General features: G+C 31.6%; 1 protein-coding gene across 1 annotated transcript in view; it reads left to right on the top strand.

The window, feature by feature from the left end:
- Positions 1-20,956, top strand: part of LOC119766513 — a 54,373-nt gene that overhangs the window by 16,824 nt on the left and 16,593 nt on the right. Inside the window, exon 3 of the mRNA XM_038251102.1 lies at positions 7,554-7,645. Within this exon, the coding sequence (XP_038107030.1) occupies positions 7,554-7,645 (92 nt within the window). The remainder of the gene's footprint in view (positions 1-7,553; positions 7,646-20,956) is intronic.

The following is a 20,956-nucleotide window of genomic DNA, read 5'->3' as shown; positions in this document are numbered from 1 at the left end:
TTCAGTTGATTTTTTTTTTAATTGACTCAAATTTAAAAAAAAATTGCAATATGGTGACACCCAATCGAAATTTAGTATGTGGAGTCACTTTTATTAGAGTTATTTAAAGGTATCAAAATTTTGTTTTGCAAAATGCAAAGCAATCCACGGTTATGCATTTTTCAAATTATTTAAGTCTTTTTTAGAAAATTCTAAAAGTTTCACAAAAAACGTATTGTTTTCGAAATTACCAAATTTGAAAAGTTTGCTCCATTTTGTATGCTTTTTCACTTTATTAGAGTTTTTTTTAAATACTGGAAATTATCAAAAAAATTGAATTGTAATTGTATTTTTGAAAAATACGATAACTTGTGAAAAAATTTAGTATTTTTCAAAAAAATATTTCTTTATAAGTGGAACTGCATACAAAATTTCGCTTTGTTTGACATATTGCTCATCTAGAAAAATAGGGTGATTTAAAAAAATAGTATTTCGTAAAAAAAATTAGTATTTTCTAATAAGACCGAAATTATTTAAAAATGCATGCAAAATTTCACATCGTTTGATACCCATAAAGCAACTTTTAAAATTTGTGTGTTTTTTTTCGAAAAACTACGGGATTTTGCAAAAAAATAGTTCTTAACAAAAAAAGTTCAAACAAAATATATTGTAGATTTAAAAAAAATTGCGTTCAAAAAAAAAATCTTATTAAGTGAAAATCATCACTTCATTTGATGCCCATATTGCAAATTTTGAAAGTTTGAGCATTTCCAAAAAATACGGTATTTTGTGAAAAACTATTAAAAAGTGAAAAAACCAACAAAATTAGGTATAGTTTGGTCATCAAATTGTAAATTATGAAATTTGTGTGTTTTCGTATAAATACGGTATTTGGTGAACAATCTTGAGTATTACATTTTCAAAACATGTATTCTTAGTAAAAGCATTGAACATTTTACATGATTTGAATAAATTAGGTCGATTAACGATAACGCCGGTTGATTCAACGATAACGATAGCATTATCGTTATCGAGTCCCGATAATTGTTACGTTAACAACCTTGAAATAAACAACATTTTCAAAACAAATTGAAAAAGCAGACCAATGACCAAAAAACTGTTGCTGTTCGATTTTCTAAAATAAAAAAAATCGATTTTCTATGGTTTGCTAAAAATATAAAAACTTGAAATTGCACATCGTCAACCATACAATTCATTTAATTTTCCAGCAAAGCAAAAAGGGGCAAAAAAAAACCTGTTCGCCCCAAGCACGATGCGAAACATAAAGTCCAAGGAAAAGACCAACTTTTCATTTCTACTGTTTGTGTCAATTCGTTCAGCTGTTTTTTTTTCTCTCTCCCACTCCCACTTCAACTACCGTCCCCTGTCCTGTCAAAGGTGTGTCCCATTTGTTCCTGGTCCCGCGAGCAAACTGCTACTTTTGCTGCTGCTGCTGTCGCGCCCTGGACCAGGGACAATCACCCAGCAGCCAGCAGTGCCATGAAAAGTTGCAAAAGTGCTGTTTTTCCTATTTTTTTTTTTTCATTCTTTATGTCGCGGAGGAGAAAAAAAAGCTCCCGGCAAAGCTTGTCAATGTTGAGGAGCTTTTCCAAAAGGGAGAAGGGAGGGTGAAGTGAAAGTGAAACGAGTTTGGTCTCCTTTTCTCTTTTGTTCGCGATCGTAGGTGGCTTTGTGTTTCGATGGGAGAGACAAAGGGAGGGAATGAAGAGGTGCCCGCATCCGGATTATTATCGCTTGCTTGCGAGGGGAAAGTTTTCCCATTCAGAGGACATTATTTCTGTTGGAAAATTCTCCGAACCTATTCCACGCCTCGGGGTCATGTGAGATCGGGTCGGGATTTGCCCTCTCCCTCTTTCTCTCTTTTAAAGTTGAACAAATGATTTTTCTTTAAATCTCTGAACAATACAAAATGTTTGCAACACATACAATACTCGAATGGAACCAACATGGAAAGTCGCTTTTGTGTGCACACGCTGAAAATAACCACGTCCTCTTCCGAGAATGTGCAAATTGAGTGCAAACGATGTTAGTAATGAGTCAAAACAGGCAAATTGTAGTGCATTTTCCACCTAAGCAATTATAACACCCGTTCCTCCCCCGATAACCTCCATTGGAAATCGAGAGCACGCGAGCATCATTGGTAAATTGAATAGCTATTTGAGGTATCATCCTCAATTTGCAGAGCAGATGTGTGTTTCAATGTGTGTACTGTGAAAATTAGCTTTGCAGCCTGAGAGTGGATAAATTTTCGTGAATGCTCATTTTCAATTGCCAATCGACGGAACTAATTGCCATTTACTTGCGAATGGTGAAAATATTTCACTCTCGTTAATTTTGATTTAGTCTTTTTAATACATCAATATTCAAGGCTCAAAAAAACTGGTCCGATTCAAACAAAGTTTGCCTTGAATGCTTAAATAATGAAATTTCTTTAAAAAAAACAAACCTAAACCCTTAAATATAAAACATAAAACATAAAACATAAAACATAAAACATAAAACATAAAACATAAAACATAAAACATAAAACATAAAACATAAAACATAAAACATAAAACATAAAACATAAAACATAAAACATAAAACATAAAACATAAAACATAAAACATAAAACATAAAACATAAAACATAAAACATAAAACATAAAACATAAAACATAAAACATAAAACATAAAACATAAAACATAAAACATAAAACATAAAACATAAAACATAAAACATAAAACATAAAACATAAAACATAAAACATAAAACATAAAACATAAAACATAAAACATAAAACATAAAACATAAAACATAAAACATAAAACATAAAACATAAAACATAAAACATAAAACATAAAACATAAAACATAAAACATAAAACATAAAACATAAAACATAAAACATAAAACATAAAACATAAAACATAAAACATAAAACATAAAACATAAAACATAAAACATAAAACATAAAACATAAAACATAAAACATAAAACATAAAACATAAAACATAAAACATAAAACATAAAACATAAAACATAAAACATAAAACATAAAACATAAAACATAAAACATAAAACATAAAACATAAAACATAAAACATAAAACATAAAACATAAAACATAAAACATAAAACATAAAACATAAAACATAAAACATAAAACATAAAACATAAAACATAAAACATTAAACATAAAACATAAAAACATTGTTTTTTTTTTATTTAGAAGGTTTCATTCACTGAAAAATACAATCGAGCAAATGTTTTGAAAATTTTTCATGTTTTTTTTATTTACTTATTTAAATTACATTTCCAAATTAAGTTTGGAAAGGCCATTGCAAATGTTTTTCAAAGTTTATGTCGCCGTACCCGCCTTCCACCACTTTTAAATTTTGTCTGATAAAACAGGGAGCAAAAAAAAATTCAAACAGCTTCAAAATTTCAATGAAAATAGAAATCAAATTAACTTAAAGAATTTGATAATTTGATTTGAACTTTTGGGCTCGTTTCAAATAGATTTTTAATGATTATATTATCTCGCAAAAAAAAAACTTGTCAATACAGTCCAGACTCGATTATCGAAAGTCCTTGGCAAAATTTTACTAAGAATTCATCAAAACTTCGGATAATCGAATCACGAACAAAATATTTTTTGTTATCTTAATTTGACCGTCGAGCCAAAACTACTTTATAGTTATTCAGAATTTGAAAACCAAAATGGCGGCCAAAATGTCGGTGATGGATTATTGAAAAACTGCATTTTGTATTTTTATAATCATTTTTTTTTTCGAGTTTGTTGTTAAAAACAAGAAAATAAAAATATGATTTTTTTTTAAGATTCGATTATCCGAAGTTCCATACAAACCCTTCGGATAATCGAGGCTTCGGATAATCGAGTTTGGACTGTACTTAGATAATTTTGAAGCTAATGATTGCAAAACAGCTGGACAAGTATATAATGCATTTCAAATAATTTATTTTTAAATTTTAATGTTGAAACTGTGGCTTGAAATTTCAATTATTTAACTTTTATATTTTTGTTTATTCGATTTTATGGTCTCAAAATTGTTGAAATTGCATTTTCGTTATGAAAAACACATTTTATTTATTTTTATTTTCAATTGAATTCGTTTATTTTAATCAAAATGGACATAAAGTGAAAAATCTGGCCGTATCTTTCAATATCTGGCACAGATGATTTATGATTATGATTTCACTGTTTATATAACTGTTCTTAATGATGATTTTACTCACAGACTCAAACATTTTGTTCATTGCTTTGAATATAACATAATTTTGAAGGAATGACTTTTTTCTCAAAAATTCAATTGAATTCAGCTTTTTATAAAATCGTCACATCGGGACTGGCAACACCAGCCAGCAACAGTCAACTGTTCGGAGCTCCTCAAACTTTTCGATTTTTTCGCCGTAATTAACAGTGTTTACCCGCGAGTTTGCTGCTCCAGCATGCCAAGGGCCGGCCGTGGCCGTGGCAGTTCGAGTGCGGCCTCGAAAAACCCGCGAAGTTCATCTACCGGCAGAGTGCAGAAAGGTAAACACAACAATGCCGCATCGACCGCCATCGCGCACGGGAGCGTGCCCGGTGACGTCACCGATCCTTCTTTTTTACACGTGTCATACCGTCCACGTGAGTCCCCAGTACGGACGAGACAATCGACCCGGGCATCCGGAAGTACTTCCGACCAGCAGCAGCAGCAGCAGTCCACCAGCACTACGACAACAACCACTTCCAACGTTCCCACCAGCAACGAATTTGAGATGCTGAGTGGAGAAGAAAACAACACCGCCAGTGACAGCAGCAGTGCTGGCGACGACGATGACGATGATGAACTTGCGCGCAAGCAAGAAAGCAGAAAAAGTGTAACTCTCCGAAGGAACGACGACCACCTCCAATTTTTGTTTTGGATACGTTGGCGGACGATGTTGACGAGTTGCTTGAGGGACTCCAATATTGTCTCAAAATTAGCAAAACTTCTGTGCAAGTGATTACGCATAAAAAACAGAATTTCGACTTGGTAGTGAAGAAGTTGAAGTTGCGAAACTTCAAATTCTTCACATTTGACCCAGCAGAGAAGGTCCCAGTGAAGATCGTCCTTCAGGGATATCCGGACCGCCCGATCTCCGACCTGGAAGAACACCTGTCGGGCGTCAAGTTTAAGCCTCGAGAGGTTAAGGTGCTCTCGAAATCGACAACGGTGACAGGTACGTACACATTGTACCTCCTGTACTTCGATCGTGGGTCGGTCAAAATCCAGGACCTACGGCAGATCAAAGCACTGGACGGCTTCTTCGTGACGTGGCGATTCTACACGAAGAATCCGGCCGACGCAGCGCAATGCCACCGCTGTCAAAAATTCGGACACGGTTCAAGAAACTGTAATCTTTCGCCTCGGTGCGTTAAGTGCGGTGAGACCCACTTCACCGAAAGGTGCAATCTTCCGCGGAAAGACCAGCTGGGGGAAAACGCCCAGCAGCACAAAGCGCGCGTCAAGTGCGCGAACTGTGGTGGAAACCACACGGCGAATTTCCGTGGCTGTGCCGCGCGGAAAAAGTACCTCGAGGAGCAGAACAAGAAGAAGAAAGCGCCAGCGTCCCGCCAACCTCCAAAGACTTCGAGCACGAACGCTGCAGCAGCTGGCGGCGGAGCGGTTCCATCGACCAACCCAGCGTTCCCTCCCGGTTGGGGAGGTTCGTACGCTAGAGTAGCCGCTTCTGGGAGCGGTACTTCACCGGGACAAGCAGACGTTACCGGAGATGATCTCTTCACGCTTCCCGAGTTTTTCGCTCTTGCTGGAGAGATGCTCACGCGCTTTCGTGCCTGCCGGAACAAGGCAGAACAATTCCAAGCTCTGAGTGAGCTTATGATGAAGTATATCTACAACGGATAAGCTGCCTTGTGCAGCGAAGTTTTTCGACGTCAAAAGACAAAACAAACTGTGATCTAGTTTTAAGCTTTTCTATCTCTATCCTTTTCCTTAGCAAATTTAGAAGGTTTTTTTAAAATATTTTTTCCTTCTGTTGGCAAATCCATTGTTAGAATATCCAATTACATCAAAATGAACTATAGTACAAATCATAGTTCAAAGGTACTCCAAAACTCTATTAGGTTATAAGAATTACGAAATTGTGAATTGATTATTTACTAATAAAAACTAATTGAATTGAATTTATAAAATCGTGGTAAAGAATTGAAAGCATCGAAGCTGAAAATACCATGCTTGTTTCAAATAAGCTTTAATTTTATTATCTCAATCAAAAATTTTAGTTATCTCAGATAATAAATAAAAGATTTTTGCACAAAATCATTAATTTTTGAAACTTTTTTGAAATTATGTTAGTAGGAAAGTATAAAGAATCACGCAAATTAAACAAGCTGGTTTTTTTTCCAAAAAAAAAATCTGGTGAAAAAATAATTTGAATTTTAAGTCCCTTGACACTGGTTGATGTGAAGAGGGGATGAGGGTGGCAGGCTGTTGATGCTTTCACCTTATGAGTCATTCTCTTCCAGCTTAGATCAGGTAAGGTCGAACTTGTATTTATGTGGATGATTGAACTAAAAATAAAAAAAGCAAATGATCATTCTTTTCCAAATCCAGACATCCATTTGCACGGCAATTAGCGCCAAATCGAGCTTACTTAATTGCTCCTTTTTTCCCATCAGACCGTTATCAGGCTCGTTCATCGTCGTCCAACATCGCTGCCGCCGCCGATAGGTGTAATTCGCTCGATTAAAGTGATTAAGTTGATGAATATGCAGACGAAACCGACGAAACCGAGAACCGTTGAGCCCCCTGCCGGAAGCCGGAACCGTGGTCGTGGGCAAACATATTTGAGCAAAAATTTGCCTCACTTTGAGCCGGTTGGAAAAACAAAAATCACGTCGATGTCGTCGTCCTGATGGAAGAGCGAGTGAACAGGGAAAAAAATCCTCCCCGACAAGCATCAAGCGATGAAAACCGTGTCTCCTAGTCCGTGATCCTGAATGAATTTAATTTAATCACGGTGCTCACTGAGCAATAAAATAGGTAAACATTTGCCATCGTCACCACACCCGAGCAGTAGAGCTCTATTCGTGGAGGGGAAATTTGGTTTTGCCCTGGCCGCTAGAGGGAACAGAGTAGGAAGAGACTGAGAGAGGTTTTTTTTTGCCCCCTACAGCTAGTCAAACACTTCCGAAAATCACTACAGGGACGGAGCCGGGCCGCTCGGAGATCGATTACACTGCACACCTTCCCGGAACATCCGAACGGGAGAATCGGTTCCGTTCGATAGGCACCCGGGTTTACCGAGGATTTCTGGGGTGCTTTTCCCTCCGTGCTGCTGCAGGTTAAGGGGTTATGAAAAGTCATAATTTTATTGAGAATATTTTGGATGGAATCTTCAAAACCACTTGAAACAAATAAAAATTAAACTTGAAATTAATAGTCAAGTTGATCATAACCCCTTAACAAAAGTGTAACCTTTTTGTGTGAAAAGCGCTGAGAACGACGCCATGTGCGCGGCATTACTTCCCCATTTACCCCACTTACCCCTTCTTCTCTGAAAAAAGGTCTGCCACAAACAACATCACCTGGACCTTCTGCCAGCAACAGTGACATCAACAGCAACACCATCAACACCCACCCAGAGTTTGGGTTGGAGGTTGGCACAGGGAATCATGTCGTAAAATCTAGTTAATACTGGCGAAGCCCTGCACAACAGCAGCGCCACCTCTGTTTGTAGGGTAAAATCGCGTAAAGCGTTTGACGACCTCCAACCCACCTCACTTTTGGGGGGTGAGGAAGACTTGTCTGGGAACCCACCTGCGTTATGAGTACGATGAAGGGACCTTTCTCCGGTGTACGGTACCTGGTGCTAGTTGTGTGATCAGGGTGTGAACAGGTTTCGTGAAAGGTTCAATTCCTTTCCCCCTTGAACACTTTGGGACGGACGTTGCTGTTGGTGAAACAAAGTTGCAGTTTTACAGTACATGGTAAATTGTAAGGTACCTGCATCATACAGATTGAACTATCGCGATAGTCAACTTTAAATGATCCGGATTTGATTCCCAATCAGGCAGCGATACATTGCTCCGGAAACCGGAATTGCATGGCCTACTCTGCTTCCCTAAAGTACTCATTTGAAATTTTGTATGGTGTTGTTTGAAATGATACCACTAAAAGCAAATTACGAACTAGCATCATCTTGGCTGCTCACTAGGGTGCCCAGAATATGGGACTTTTTCTCTAAACCTCGCTCCACATATTGTTCCTTGACCTATTTTAGGACTCTGGGCCAAATATGAGCAAAATCGGTCATCATTTACCCATTGATACTCGGAGGTGATGTTTGTATGGGAAAAATCGAAAAAATGTATGGAAAACCCAAGTTTCTTACGGTTTGGTCTGCGCGGTGCGCTACTTTCATCCAAATATTCTCAAAAGTGAGATTCTCATTGAAAATTTAATGCTCTACAACCACAGATGTTGCACAGATGCTTGAAATAATCAAAAAAAAAGTTTTCCGCTTGTGGAGCAGGGGGTCATTTTGTAAGGGCACCCTACTGCTTACTCATTGTATTTACATTTCTTATTTCAAGCTTAATTTTCATAGTAGAGAAGCAAAAAAAAAACCAGTCACAAAATACACTATTAAAAATTGTGCAATTCATTTTGTAATACTTTTGGTTCTAGTTAAGAGCGAGTTTTTCACCAATGTGTAACAAGTCGTATCGAGGTGCTCCGATTTAGATGAAACTTTCAGCGTTTGTTTGTCTATACATGAGATGAACTCATGCCAATGTTGAGCCCTCTACGACAAAGGGAAGTGGGGTAAAACGGGCTTTGAAGTTTAAGGGCAAAAAAAAACCTAAACAATCTTAAAATTGCTCGCGTTTCCGTAAAACTTCATCAATCATCAGATGCATTCGAAAGGTCTTTTTAAGCACTTCAAAATGTGTCATAGACATCCAGGATTGGTTTGAAATTTTCTCATAGCTTTTGCAAATTACTGTCAAAAATATTTTTTTTAAAAACCTTAATATCTTTTTCCAACAGCCTCCAACACCCATACTCCCATGGGTCAAAAGATAGGTAATTTCATGGACTATAAGCCTACGGTATTAACTTTTTGGCCAATTGCAGTTTTTCTCATAGTTTTTCGATTTTTCTGCAACAAACATTTTACAACGTTAGTTTTTGCCCTGTAGGCCTCCATAGCGGCACTTTTTGGCCTCAATTTTGTCATATTCGGAATCCTCAGATAATTTCACGTAAATTAGAAGTATTGGAGCTGTAAATTTGATTGGAAAAATTGCCATTTAGAATGAGTTAAAATATTTTTTAACATTTTGTCGGATTAGGGGTGAAACAGGTTTTCGCCTACTTGATACAGCATTTGACGTATTGATCATAGAGTAAATCTATTTCTTTTTTCAAAAATGTTTTATTTAATTATTTTTTTAAATTAATATTACAACTCCAATACGTCTAACTTACGTGAAATTGTTCGAGGATTTCAAATATGACAAAATTGAGACCAAAAAGTGCCGTCTTCTTGGCCTACAGAGCAAAAACCAACGTTGCAAAATGTTTGTTCTAGAAAAACCGAAAAACTATGAGAAAAACTGCGATTGGCCAAAAAGTTAATACCGTAGGCTTATGGTCCATGAAAATACCTATCTTTTGACCTATGGGAGTATGGGTGTTGGAGGCTGTTGCAAAAAGATATTAAGGTTTCAAAAAAATCCATTTTTGACAGTAATTTGCAAAATCTATGAGAAAAAGTCAAACCAATCCTGGATGTCTATGGCACATTTTGAAGTGCTTCAAAAGACCTTTCGAATGCATCTATGAGAGTTGGAATTGATGAAGTTTTACGAAAATGCGAGCAATTTTAAGATTTTTTATGTTTTTTTGACCTCAAATTGAACCTCATATTTGGCATGAGTTCATCTCATGCATAGATAAACAAACGCTGAAAGTTTCATCCAAATCGGAGCTCCTCGATACGACCTCTAGAACAAACCGAGCAATATTTACAAATACTGCCTCTTAACTAATGTCAAACATTTATAATTATAAATTAATTTTTGAAAATACTAAAAACTAAAAATCCGTTGTCCACAAATTCTTGATTTGCAATGTATTCTAAATTGTTCAAATTTAAGAGCGAGTCCACGAACAGGGCATACCCCTTTGTATGGGACGTCGTTTGGACCTCACCAATCTGCCTGAAATTTTCAGGGGTTGTTTGTACATATAAAACTAGCATCTGGCCAAAATATGAGCACTCTAGGTCAACGGGAAGTGGGGCAAATCGGGACACAAAGTTTGAAGGTTCAAAAACGTCAAAAATCGTAAAAGGCTGTAACTTGGGCAAAATTCAATTTAATTTAAAATTCAAAATGCATCTAAAAGGGCTTAAAATGCAACAAAATGCAGGATAGAGCACCCCGATTGGTTAAATCTAAAGGGAGTTATTGACATTTTAGTGAAAAATAGCACAATTTTCAAACTCAAATAAAAAGTGTTCCATCCAGATATCAACTCGGTTCGACCTGCAGCTTGTAGGGGACATCTGGGACTACCATCTGAAACTGAGAACGCTTTGGGTAAGGCAGTTTAACATATTAAATAGATACTTTTACTTTTAGTGAATTTTTTGGATGTAAATTTTTGCTCGGGGGACCCCTTAGATCCTATTTTCTGATGATAATTTTATCATATTCGTGTTCCTGAGACAATTTCACAATAGAAACATGCATAAAAATGTTTATTTTCATCCATTTTAACCCTTTAAAAAATTAAAGTTATAAAAAATTGAGATGCTGCTTTTTTTCTGGTGCCATCTAGTATCCTTGGAAACGAACTTGGATTTCAATAAATGTGAATCGAAGATTTTTTTTAACTTTCATTTTTTAAAGGGTTAAAATGGATGAAAACAAACATTTTTATGCATGTTTCTATTGTGAAATTGTCTCAGGAACACGAATATGATAAAATTATCAACAGAAAATGGGATCTAAGGGGTCCCCCGAGCAAAAATTTACAACCAAAAAATTCACTAAAAGTAAAAGTGTCTATTTAATATGTTAAACTGCCTTACCCAAAGCGTTCTCAGTCTCAGATGGTAGTCCCAGATGTCCCCTACAAGCTGCAGGTCGAACCGAGTTGATATCTGGATGGAACACTTTTTATTTGAGTTTGAAAATTGTGCTATTTTTCACTAAAATGTCAATAACTCCCTTTAGATTTAACCAATCGGGGTGCTCTATCCTGCATTTTGTTGCATTTTTTAAGCCCTTTCAGATGCATTTTGAATTTTTAAATTAAATTGAATTTTGCCCAATTTACAGCTTTTTTACGATTTTTGACGTTTTTGAACCTTCAAACTTTGTGTCCCGATTTGCCCCACTTCCCGTTGACCTAGATAGCTCATATTTTGGCCAGATGCTAGTTTTATATGTACAAACAACCCCTGAAAATTTCAGGCAGATTGGTGAGGTCGATGCGAGATGGGTATGCTTTGCTCGTGGACTCGCTCTTAAATGTGTTCAGTATAATAAAAATTAGTAATTCCAAAATATTGACGATTGTTATTTTTGAAAATGATGTGGATTTTGCAAATTATCTATATATTCAATTTGAGAACAAAAAGCACTTAAAAATTGTGAATTATTTTTTTCAGAAAAATATGGAACAATAATTGATTTTGATGTGTTAAATGTCAAATCAGCGAAAATTGTTAATTTTGTAAGCCAATAACTGTTTTGGAAACATCAACATGATGACAATAGCTGAAAATATTATGCAAGTGATCAATTTGAGTTTTCTCAAGGAATTAAAAAAATGACATTTTCAACTTTACTACAATAGCTGTATCTTGGCACTGAAGTGAAAAAAAAAACAAATTATTAAAAAAAAAAATCAAAATTATGCAACAAAAAGTTTCCGCCATGTATTGTGAATGCCGGTATTGACTTTGATGGCATTTTTTCTTCTAAGTGTATAAATAGTCAAAAATTATTCCGTCGGAAATTCTTATTTTCAATTCCGCAGTGAAATTTAATTTTCTTGTTTAAATCGGTATTATATAAGGCAATTTTTTTTTCGTGAAATGTATCATTTCTGGAGCAACATTTGAAAAGGGCGCATAAGCATTTTGACAGCCAGCACTATTTTGCAAATTACGAGCCAGCATGTAACTATTTAACAAAACGCGCAGTGTTAAACGGTAGCTGGGAACGCCAGCTATTGCTTAACATTTCGAGTTTTGTGAAAAAAATATCTGTTGGCCCGGAATTTTCAAAATTGTTCCAGCTGTCAAAATGCTTATCCACCCGTTTCTCGTGTTGCTCCAGATTTTAAGGTTGCTGTTATAATTATCCAAAAAACCTTTTTTTATTTTAATTCTCAAACAAAATTTCGTTAAAAATTTGAGTTAAATTGTAATTTCTATGAAATAAGTTCGACGTTTTTCAGATTGTTTGCCAAAAACACATACAGTGTTTTAGTTAGAATCTATTTTTTTTTCTCTTTTCCATGTGAAAAATTGTCCAAAGATTCTGAAAATGCATTTTGCTTTCTGATTAAAACTCATTTTCATTGTGAAAATTTTGACACTTTGTTCAGAGTGAACTAATCTTAAGCAACATTTTCGTAAATATATTTTTAAACTTTATAAACATCTCGACAATTTTTAGGTTGATGTCAGTAAACGCCTCAGTTTCGTAAAGGTAGGATAGATTTGGGCTCCCTGAACACGCTCCTATCGACATAATTGAATTTAAGTGAATTCACTGCAAATAAATATAAAATGCGACCCCTACCTCAGTTAATTTATCTGTAAATCGCAAATAATGAATTGGAAGTTAATTAAAAAAATCGTTTTGTGAAAACATTGTTCCTGAGGCAGAAATTTATTTAAATGCGAGTGAGCCCAATCTTTCATTATAAGTTTTTTCAGAAGAATGAAAAATTTCTAAATAATTCGCTAATAAGCATTGAAGATTGGAGATCTGATAGAAAAACATACATGATAAATTAGAGACAACTTTAAAGTGTCCGATCAGGTAAGAAAATCTATGTAACGTTGGACCGATTAAAAATTCCAAAAACTGAAACATTCGTAAAAATTTCTGATTTAAATAATGAAAAAAAAATATTTTTTCTGAAATCAAGACTAGGTTTGATGAGGTCAAGATGAGGTTGCTTAAACAAATTAAATTAATTTTTATTGCACTTTTAAACAAATTGAATAATACTTAAAAATTGAGGACCCCGTGGCGCGGTGGTTAGCGGCTTCAGCTGCCGATCCCTCATGTGTGCTAAGGGGCCCGGGTTCGATTCCCGCCCATCTCCTCTGGGTGTTCTGTGTTTGTCCCGTTTATTTAGTAAATTCAGTCTGAAAAGACGGTGTGATGTCTATTAAAATATTTTGACATACTTTACCAATTTTAGCTGTATTTTTTTATTTATTTTTTTTTGAATAAATACGATTTTGAGAACATAAAAAAATAATGTTTGTGCAGTTTAAAATAAAAAACATATTTCAACCAATTTTTAACCTGTTGATTATTTTTTTTCAAAGATATTAGATATTTCCTGTGAATTGACCTCAATAACATTGACGAAAATCAAAAAGGAAAAATAAGGTCATGTCAATATCAATAAAATAGCGTCCATTATCAAGATTATGTCGCCTCAGCAACTATTGGAATGATTCTCAGTGTTAATGTAAGGGAAAAAAAATCTGGAGAAACCAAATATTACTCTAACCTTTGTTTATATTAATATTTTTATAAGCAACTGGTGATAAGGACCGCATTTTTTAATATTTTTGTTCAAAGAAATGTGGAATTGTTTAGTAAATAATAATAATTGAAAACCTTATTTAATTCTGGAGTTTTTTTTTGAAGGTCCAATAAACCAAATTTCCAGTTTTTGCTTTTTGGGTGTTTTTGAAACCGCCTTGAGTCAGCAGCAGGGGCGCCGACAAGTCCAAAATGTTGGGGGGGCACGGTTGTTTTCCAAAATCGATAGGTAAGAGTGGCGATTAGATGTTAAAGTTTATTGTAGGGGAAATATACCCATTTTAATCACACTAAGCCTTTCGACCAATTCTCATCACTTTTGCCGTTTCTGCTATTAAATCAACATTTTCAGATGTTTCAACAATGGAGAGTTGCTTGCTCACTTTTATTTGAGCTATTTATTACTTTGGAACAGTCAAAAACACTTTATATAAGCTGTAATTCATGATCAAAGTGCTGATAGGCTGATAATAGAAATAGGCTGATAAAGGGTATAGTTCCCCTATATCACGAATTTTAATAATTTTATTACGATGTGATACGATTTATTTTTCATCTGTTTTCATTTTGTTTTTAAGAAAAAGATAATTTATTAAAACGTGATTAGAATGTTGATTGGGGGGAATTTTTTATATGTTTGGTAGGCGAATTCCTTCTAATTGGCATATTCTCACTTATTTTCTAGAAGTAGGTAACAGTCAATAATAAAAATAATCAGATATTTAGAAATTTAACAATACAAATATTCTAAAAATAAAAACAAAAGAAAAAGCAAAAATTTAAAAATACAAATACACATTTATAAAACATCCATTATTCAAATCTGCAATTTAGAAAAAAATAACAGATACATAAAATTCAATATTCCAAAATAAAAAAAAATTAACAGTATAAAAATATTCTGAGAGATAATTTTTTTTTTTAAGAAATCAAAAGCAGAAAACCAGAAATTTAAAACATCAGAAATTTAGAAATAACAATAAAATTCAATGTTTAAAAAAATCGAAAATTTAAAAATTATGATACATGAATTATTTTTTTAAGAATTTAAGAATTTAAGAATTTAAGAATTTAAGAATTTAAGAATTTAAGAATTTAAGAATTTAAGAATTTAAGAATTTAAGAATTTAAGAATTTAAGAATTTAAGAATTTAAGAATTTAAGAATTTAAGAATTTAAGAATTTAAGAATTTAAGAATTTAAGAATTTAGAATTTAAGAATTTAAGAATTTAAGAATTTAAGAATTTAAGAATTTAAGAATTTAAGAATTTAAGAATTTAAGAATTTAAGAATTTAAGAATTTAAGAATTTAAGAATTTAAGAATTTAAGAATTTAAGAATTTAAGAATTTAAGAATTTAAGAATTTAAGAATTTAAGAATTTAAGAATTTAAGAATTTAAGAATTTAAGAATTTAAGAATTTAAGAATTTAAGAATTTAAGAATATAAGAATATAAGAATTTAAGAATTTAAGAATTTTAGAATTTTAGAATTTAAGAATTTTAGAATTTTAAAATTTTAGAATTTTAGAATTTTAGAATTTTAGAATTTTAGAATTTTAGAATTTTAGAATTTAAGAATTTAAGAATTTAAGAATTTAAGAATTTAAGAATTTAAGAATTTAAGAATTTAAGAATTTAAGAATTTAAGAATTTAAGAATTTAAGAATTTAAGAATTTAAGAATTTAAGAATTTAAATTTAAGAATTTAAGAATTTAAAATTTAAGAATTTAAGAATTTAAAATTTAAGAATTTAAGAATTTAAATTTAAGAATTTAAGAATTTAAAATTTAAGAATTTAAGAATTTAAAATTTAAGAATTTAAGAATTTAAGAATTTAGAATTTAAGAATTTAAGAATTTAAGAATTCAAGAATTTAAGAATTTAAGAATTTAAGAATTTAAGAATTTAAGAATTTAAGAATTTAAGAATTTAAGAATTTAAGAATTTAAGAATTTAAGAATTTAAGAATTTAAGAATTTAAATTTAAGAATTTAAGAATTTAAGAATTTAAGAATTTAAGAATTTAAGAATTTAAGAATTTAAGAATTTAAGAATTTAAGATTTAAGAATATAAGAATATAAGAATTTAAGAATTTAAGAATTTTAGAATTTTAGAATTTAAGAATTTTAGAATTTTAAAATTTTAGAATTTTAAATTTTAAATTTTAGAATTTTAGAATTTTAGAATTTAAGAATTTAAGAATTTAAAATTTAAGAATTTAAGAATTTAAATTTAAGAATTTAAGAATTTAAGAATTTAAGAATTTAAATTTAAGAATTTAAGAATTTAAGAATTTAAGAATTTAAGAATTTAAGAATTTAAAATTTAAGAATTTAAGAATTTAAGAATTTAAGAATTTAAGAATTTAAGAATTTAAGAATTTAAGAATTTAAATTTAAGAATTTAAGAATTTAAGAATTTAAGAATTTAAGAATTTAAGAATTTAAATTTAAGAATTTAGAATTTAAGAATTTAAATTTAAGAATTTAAGAATTTAAGAATTTAAGAATTTAAATTTAAGAATTTAAGAATTTAAGAATTTAAGAATTTAAGAATTTAAAATTTAAGAATTTAAGAATTTAAGAATTTAAGAATTTAAGAATTTAAGAATTTAAGAATTTAAGAATTTAAGAATTTAAGAATTTAAGAATTTAAGAATTTAAGAATTTAAGAATTTAAGAATTTAAGAATATAAGAATATAAGAATTTAAGAATTTAAGAATTTTAGAATTTTAGAATTTAGAATTTTAGAATTTTAAAATTTTAGAATTTTAAATTTTAGAATTTTAGAATTTTAGAATTTTAGAATTTTAAATTTAGAATTTAAGAATTTAAGAATTTAAGAATTTAAGAATTTAAGAATTTAAGAATTTAAGAATTTAAGAATTTAAGAATTTAAGAATTTAAGAATTTAAGAATTTAAGAATTTAAGAATTTAAGAATTTAAGAATTTAAGAATTTAAGAATTTAAGAATTTAAGAATTTAAGAATTTAAGAATTTAAGAATTTAAGAATTTAAGAATTTAAGAATTTAAAATTTAAGAATTTAAGAATTTAAAATTTAAGAATTTAAGAATTTAAGAATTTAAGAATTTAAGAATTTAAGAATTTAAAATTTAAGAATTTAAGAATTTAAGAATTTAAGAATTTAAGAATTTAAGAATTTAAGAATTTAAGAATTTAAGAATTTAAGAATTTAAGAATTTAAGAATTTAAGAATTTAAGAATTTAAGAATATAAGAATATAAGAATTTAAGAATTTTAGAATTTTAGAATTTTAGAATTTAAGAATTTTAGAATTTTAAAATTTTAGAATTTTAGAATTTTAGAATTTTAGAATTTTAGAATTTTAGAATTTTAGAATTTTAGAATTTAAGAATTTAAGAATTTTAGAATTTTAGAATTTTAGAATTTTAGAATTTAAGAATTTAAGAATTTCAGAATTTAAGAATTTTAGAATTTTAGAATTTTAGAATTTTAGAATTTTAGAATTTTAGAATTTTAGAATTTTAGAATTTTAGAATTTTAGAATTTTAGAATTTTAGAATTTTAGAATTTTAGAATTTTAGAATTTTAGAATTTTAGAATTTTAGAATTTTAGAATTTTAGAATTTTAGAATTTTAGAATTTTAGAATTTTAGAATTTTAGAATTTTAGAATTTTAGAATTTTAAATTTTAGAATTTTAGAATTTTAGAATTTTAGAATTTTAGAATTTTAGAATTTTAAATTTTAGAATTTTAAATTTTAGAATTTTAGAATTTTAGAATTTTAGAATTTTAGAATTTTAGAATTTTAGAATTTTAGAATTTTAGAATTTTAGAATTTTAGAATTTTAGAATTTTAGAATTTTAGAATTTTAGAATTTTAAATTTTAGAATTTTAGAATTTTAGAATTTTAGAATTTTAGAATTTTAGAATTTTAGAATTTTAGAATTTTAGAATTTTAGAATTTTAGAATTTTAGAATTTTAGAATTTTAGAATTTTAGAATTTTAGAATTTTAGAATTTTAGAATTTTAGAATTTTAGAATTTTAGAATTTTAGAATTTTAGAATTTTAGAATTTTAGAATTTTAGAATTTTAGAATTTTAGAATTTTAGAATTTTAGAATTTTAGAATTTTAGAATTTTAGAATTTTAGAATTTTAATTTGTCGGTTTCTCAGTAAAGCGGTGCACTAGTTTTACTTTTTTTGAAACAATTGTATGTTTTGGCTAAAATTGGTATAGAACGGTTAACGGTTAACAAATTTATTTGAAATCTTTACAAATCTGTTCTAAAATTACCCAAAAAATTATCGAATTCATCAGCATTTTTGTAAACGTAAAGCAATCAACAAATTACCGTTTTGAAAAGTGTTTCAGCTTATATTCGCTAAATCCTGATCTACAATGGCAAATCGCAGAATGTTGCGTTTGAAAACATGATGATTGTTTTCGCACGAGTTTGCGTAAGTTTGATTGTAGATGAAGTGCTTTGGGAAAAGTACATTGGTTTTGTTTTTGAAACAACATGCACAGATAGAAATTTTATGAGCAAATCCGTAAAATCTATGTTGACGACATCTCTCAAATCATTCACCGATGCCTCTGTGCTCTTGTACTAAGCTTACTGATTTTCCTAGAGAGCACAGTGGTATAGATAAAACGATGTCGATTTAGAAAAATAATGCATCTAAATCCAGAAAATTGTAAACGATTTTGTTCAAAAAATTTCAGCGATTTCGAAAACAACAAATGTTTTTGAACTATTTTACGGATTCGCTTACAAGAATTCTATCCGTGTGTCAAACAATGTTCCATTTATGTTTTAGATATTATTTTCAATTATTTCCTTTTTTTTATATTTGATTTAAGAATATTTTTCTTCCAAAATTTCTGGGGGGGCACAATGTATGGTCCAAATTTTAGGGGGGGCAAAAAGTACCGTGCCCCCCCAGAGTCGGCGCCCCTGGTCAGCGGTATTATAAAACACCCAAAAAGCAAAAACTGAAAATTTGGTTTATTGGACCTTATAAAAAAAACTCCAGAATTCACCTTTAGGTGGTTGAAGCCTTCCTCACACTCATAAAGTGAATACACTTTAAAGCCTCAAAAATTGTAGAAATAATACTTATTTTTATCAAAATACCTGAGATTCAGCCAAAAAAAAAGTGTATATGACAACACTAAAGTACTTATAACTTTTGATAGGGTTGTCAGATCTTCAATCTTTTAAACGTGTTGGAAAGGTCATTCAAATACCTTTCTAACAATATAGATAATGACATGATTTCAGATAAAAACCACCATTTTACAATTTTACGAAGTTTTTTGAAGTACTCGTCTAAACTTCATAATGTTAACTAGGGTCTTGTGGGACCCCAAGATGGAACGAATGAGACCAAAACGGTCCAAAACGGATCAACCAGTCCGGAGATAATCGTGTGCATATTTTTCAGTGCAAGAACTTACAGACACACACACACACAGACATTTGTTCAGAATTTGATCTTAGTCGACAGGCATACGTGTAGGTGGGTCCACGAGGTCGAGTTCATTGTTCGATTGATTTTATAGCCTTTCCTCATTGAGGTGAAGAAGGCAAATATGGCATGATTTTTCAATGATAAAATTAATGTTAGTAAATAAATTGATATTGATTGAAAAACACACTTGTTTTCGTTTCAAATAATGTTTGTTGAATTTAAAAGTTCACTTTTTTGTGTTCCACACTGTTTACCTTTACCACAGTGTACCTACTTTTCGAGCAAAGCACTTTTGGGTGAGACATTTCTGCATCACGTCCCTCGTTTCCATCAAACTTGGGTCTCAGCTGGCACAATCCAGACACCCACCATCACCGCACCCAGCGTGTTGATGTTGCTGATCTTTCAATTCGCTTCTTTGCGGTTTTCAGAGAGCAATCTGGCTAAACCACCACCTTTTTTTCTCTTTTCTAAATTTGCTTATGAAAAGCGTGTTTATTCTCACCTCTTAATCTAATCAATTTTGGAGCACACTTTGAATTTGTTTCAACTCTTTGCTTTCCTGCCTAATTTGGCGCCATGTTCGGCTGTTTTTTTCTTTTTTATTTTGGGGTGTGGTTTTGAAAATTTTCATCTTGATGAAAAGAACAAGGGCAAGAGTAGAGTACACTGCAAAACATACACAATCAGCACCTTTTCCAGGACGCCCTTTTGCAGATGTTGTTGTTGCTGCGCCGGCTTTGAAACCTTTGAGTGGCAGGGGGTTTTTAATTAAGCGTACATGTACCAATTACTGTCACCGGCTTTTCTGGGGCAAGAAAAAGGGGGAAAATGTGCAGAAGAAAGGGAAAAGGACTCAAAATTGAGTCAGTGGAGGAGTGGAAAACCCCAGAATAAAAAAGTAAAACAAGACAAGAAAAGGTGAAAGTATGGAATGAGCTTGCTTCTTTTTTGTGTTGAGCCTCAAAACATCTCTATAATCAGAACGTGGGTAACCTGCCATTGTCAAGATCTTGGCGAGGCTGTTTCGTTGTTTTTGATGATGAACTGTTGTTACCTGGGAAAATGAAACAAGTTCCTCGATGATGACTTGTGAGGAGGACGAGGAAGATGAGGACGTTGATTAAGGTTAGACCTGGAGAAATGAACGCAACTTGAAAGGGAAACACGTTAATTTGAGGAATGACTGAGTTGTTGTGAAGAAAGAGAAAGGTTCGACCTTGTAAGGTATCGTGCGTCTCCATTGAAAGATTGACACAAATAACTGTTGCATTTTCCTTTGGGGTTTGCGATGATGCACCACATTGCAGCTCCAGTCATTTGTTCGCGATGAATGGTTTGAGCACGCTGGATTGCTGACACTGGTTTTGTGGCGAGGGCGGATGAGTTATGGGAGGGCAAGAGGGAATTTTAATTAAAAATCCAACCTAGATATCACCTGAACGTACGCGTGACCCCATTTTGCAATCATCCACGTTGAGGAATGGTATTTCAACGAAAGGAGGACAAACTGTGATGATAGGTTACAGCTGTTTCAGTGCATAGTACTGGTTAGTCAAATTACATGTCAGCACATGATGATAATTTTTCAAGTTACTGCAAGAATAAATGACCGAAACTATTCGTTAAACTTTACTGATTTTTGTAAAACTAATAAAAAAAAAAAAAAAAAAAAAAAACAAAAAAGT

Source organism: Culex quinquefasciatus, chromosome 2 (assembly GCF_015732765.1).
Source record: "Culex quinquefasciatus strain JHB chromosome 2, VPISU_Cqui_1.0_pri_paternal, whole genome shotgun sequence".
NCBI classification, from domain to species: domain Eukaryota; kingdom Metazoa; phylum Arthropoda; class Insecta; order Diptera; family Culicidae; genus Culex; species Culex quinquefasciatus.
This window is presented reverse-complemented; position numbering and strand designations above follow the sequence as displayed.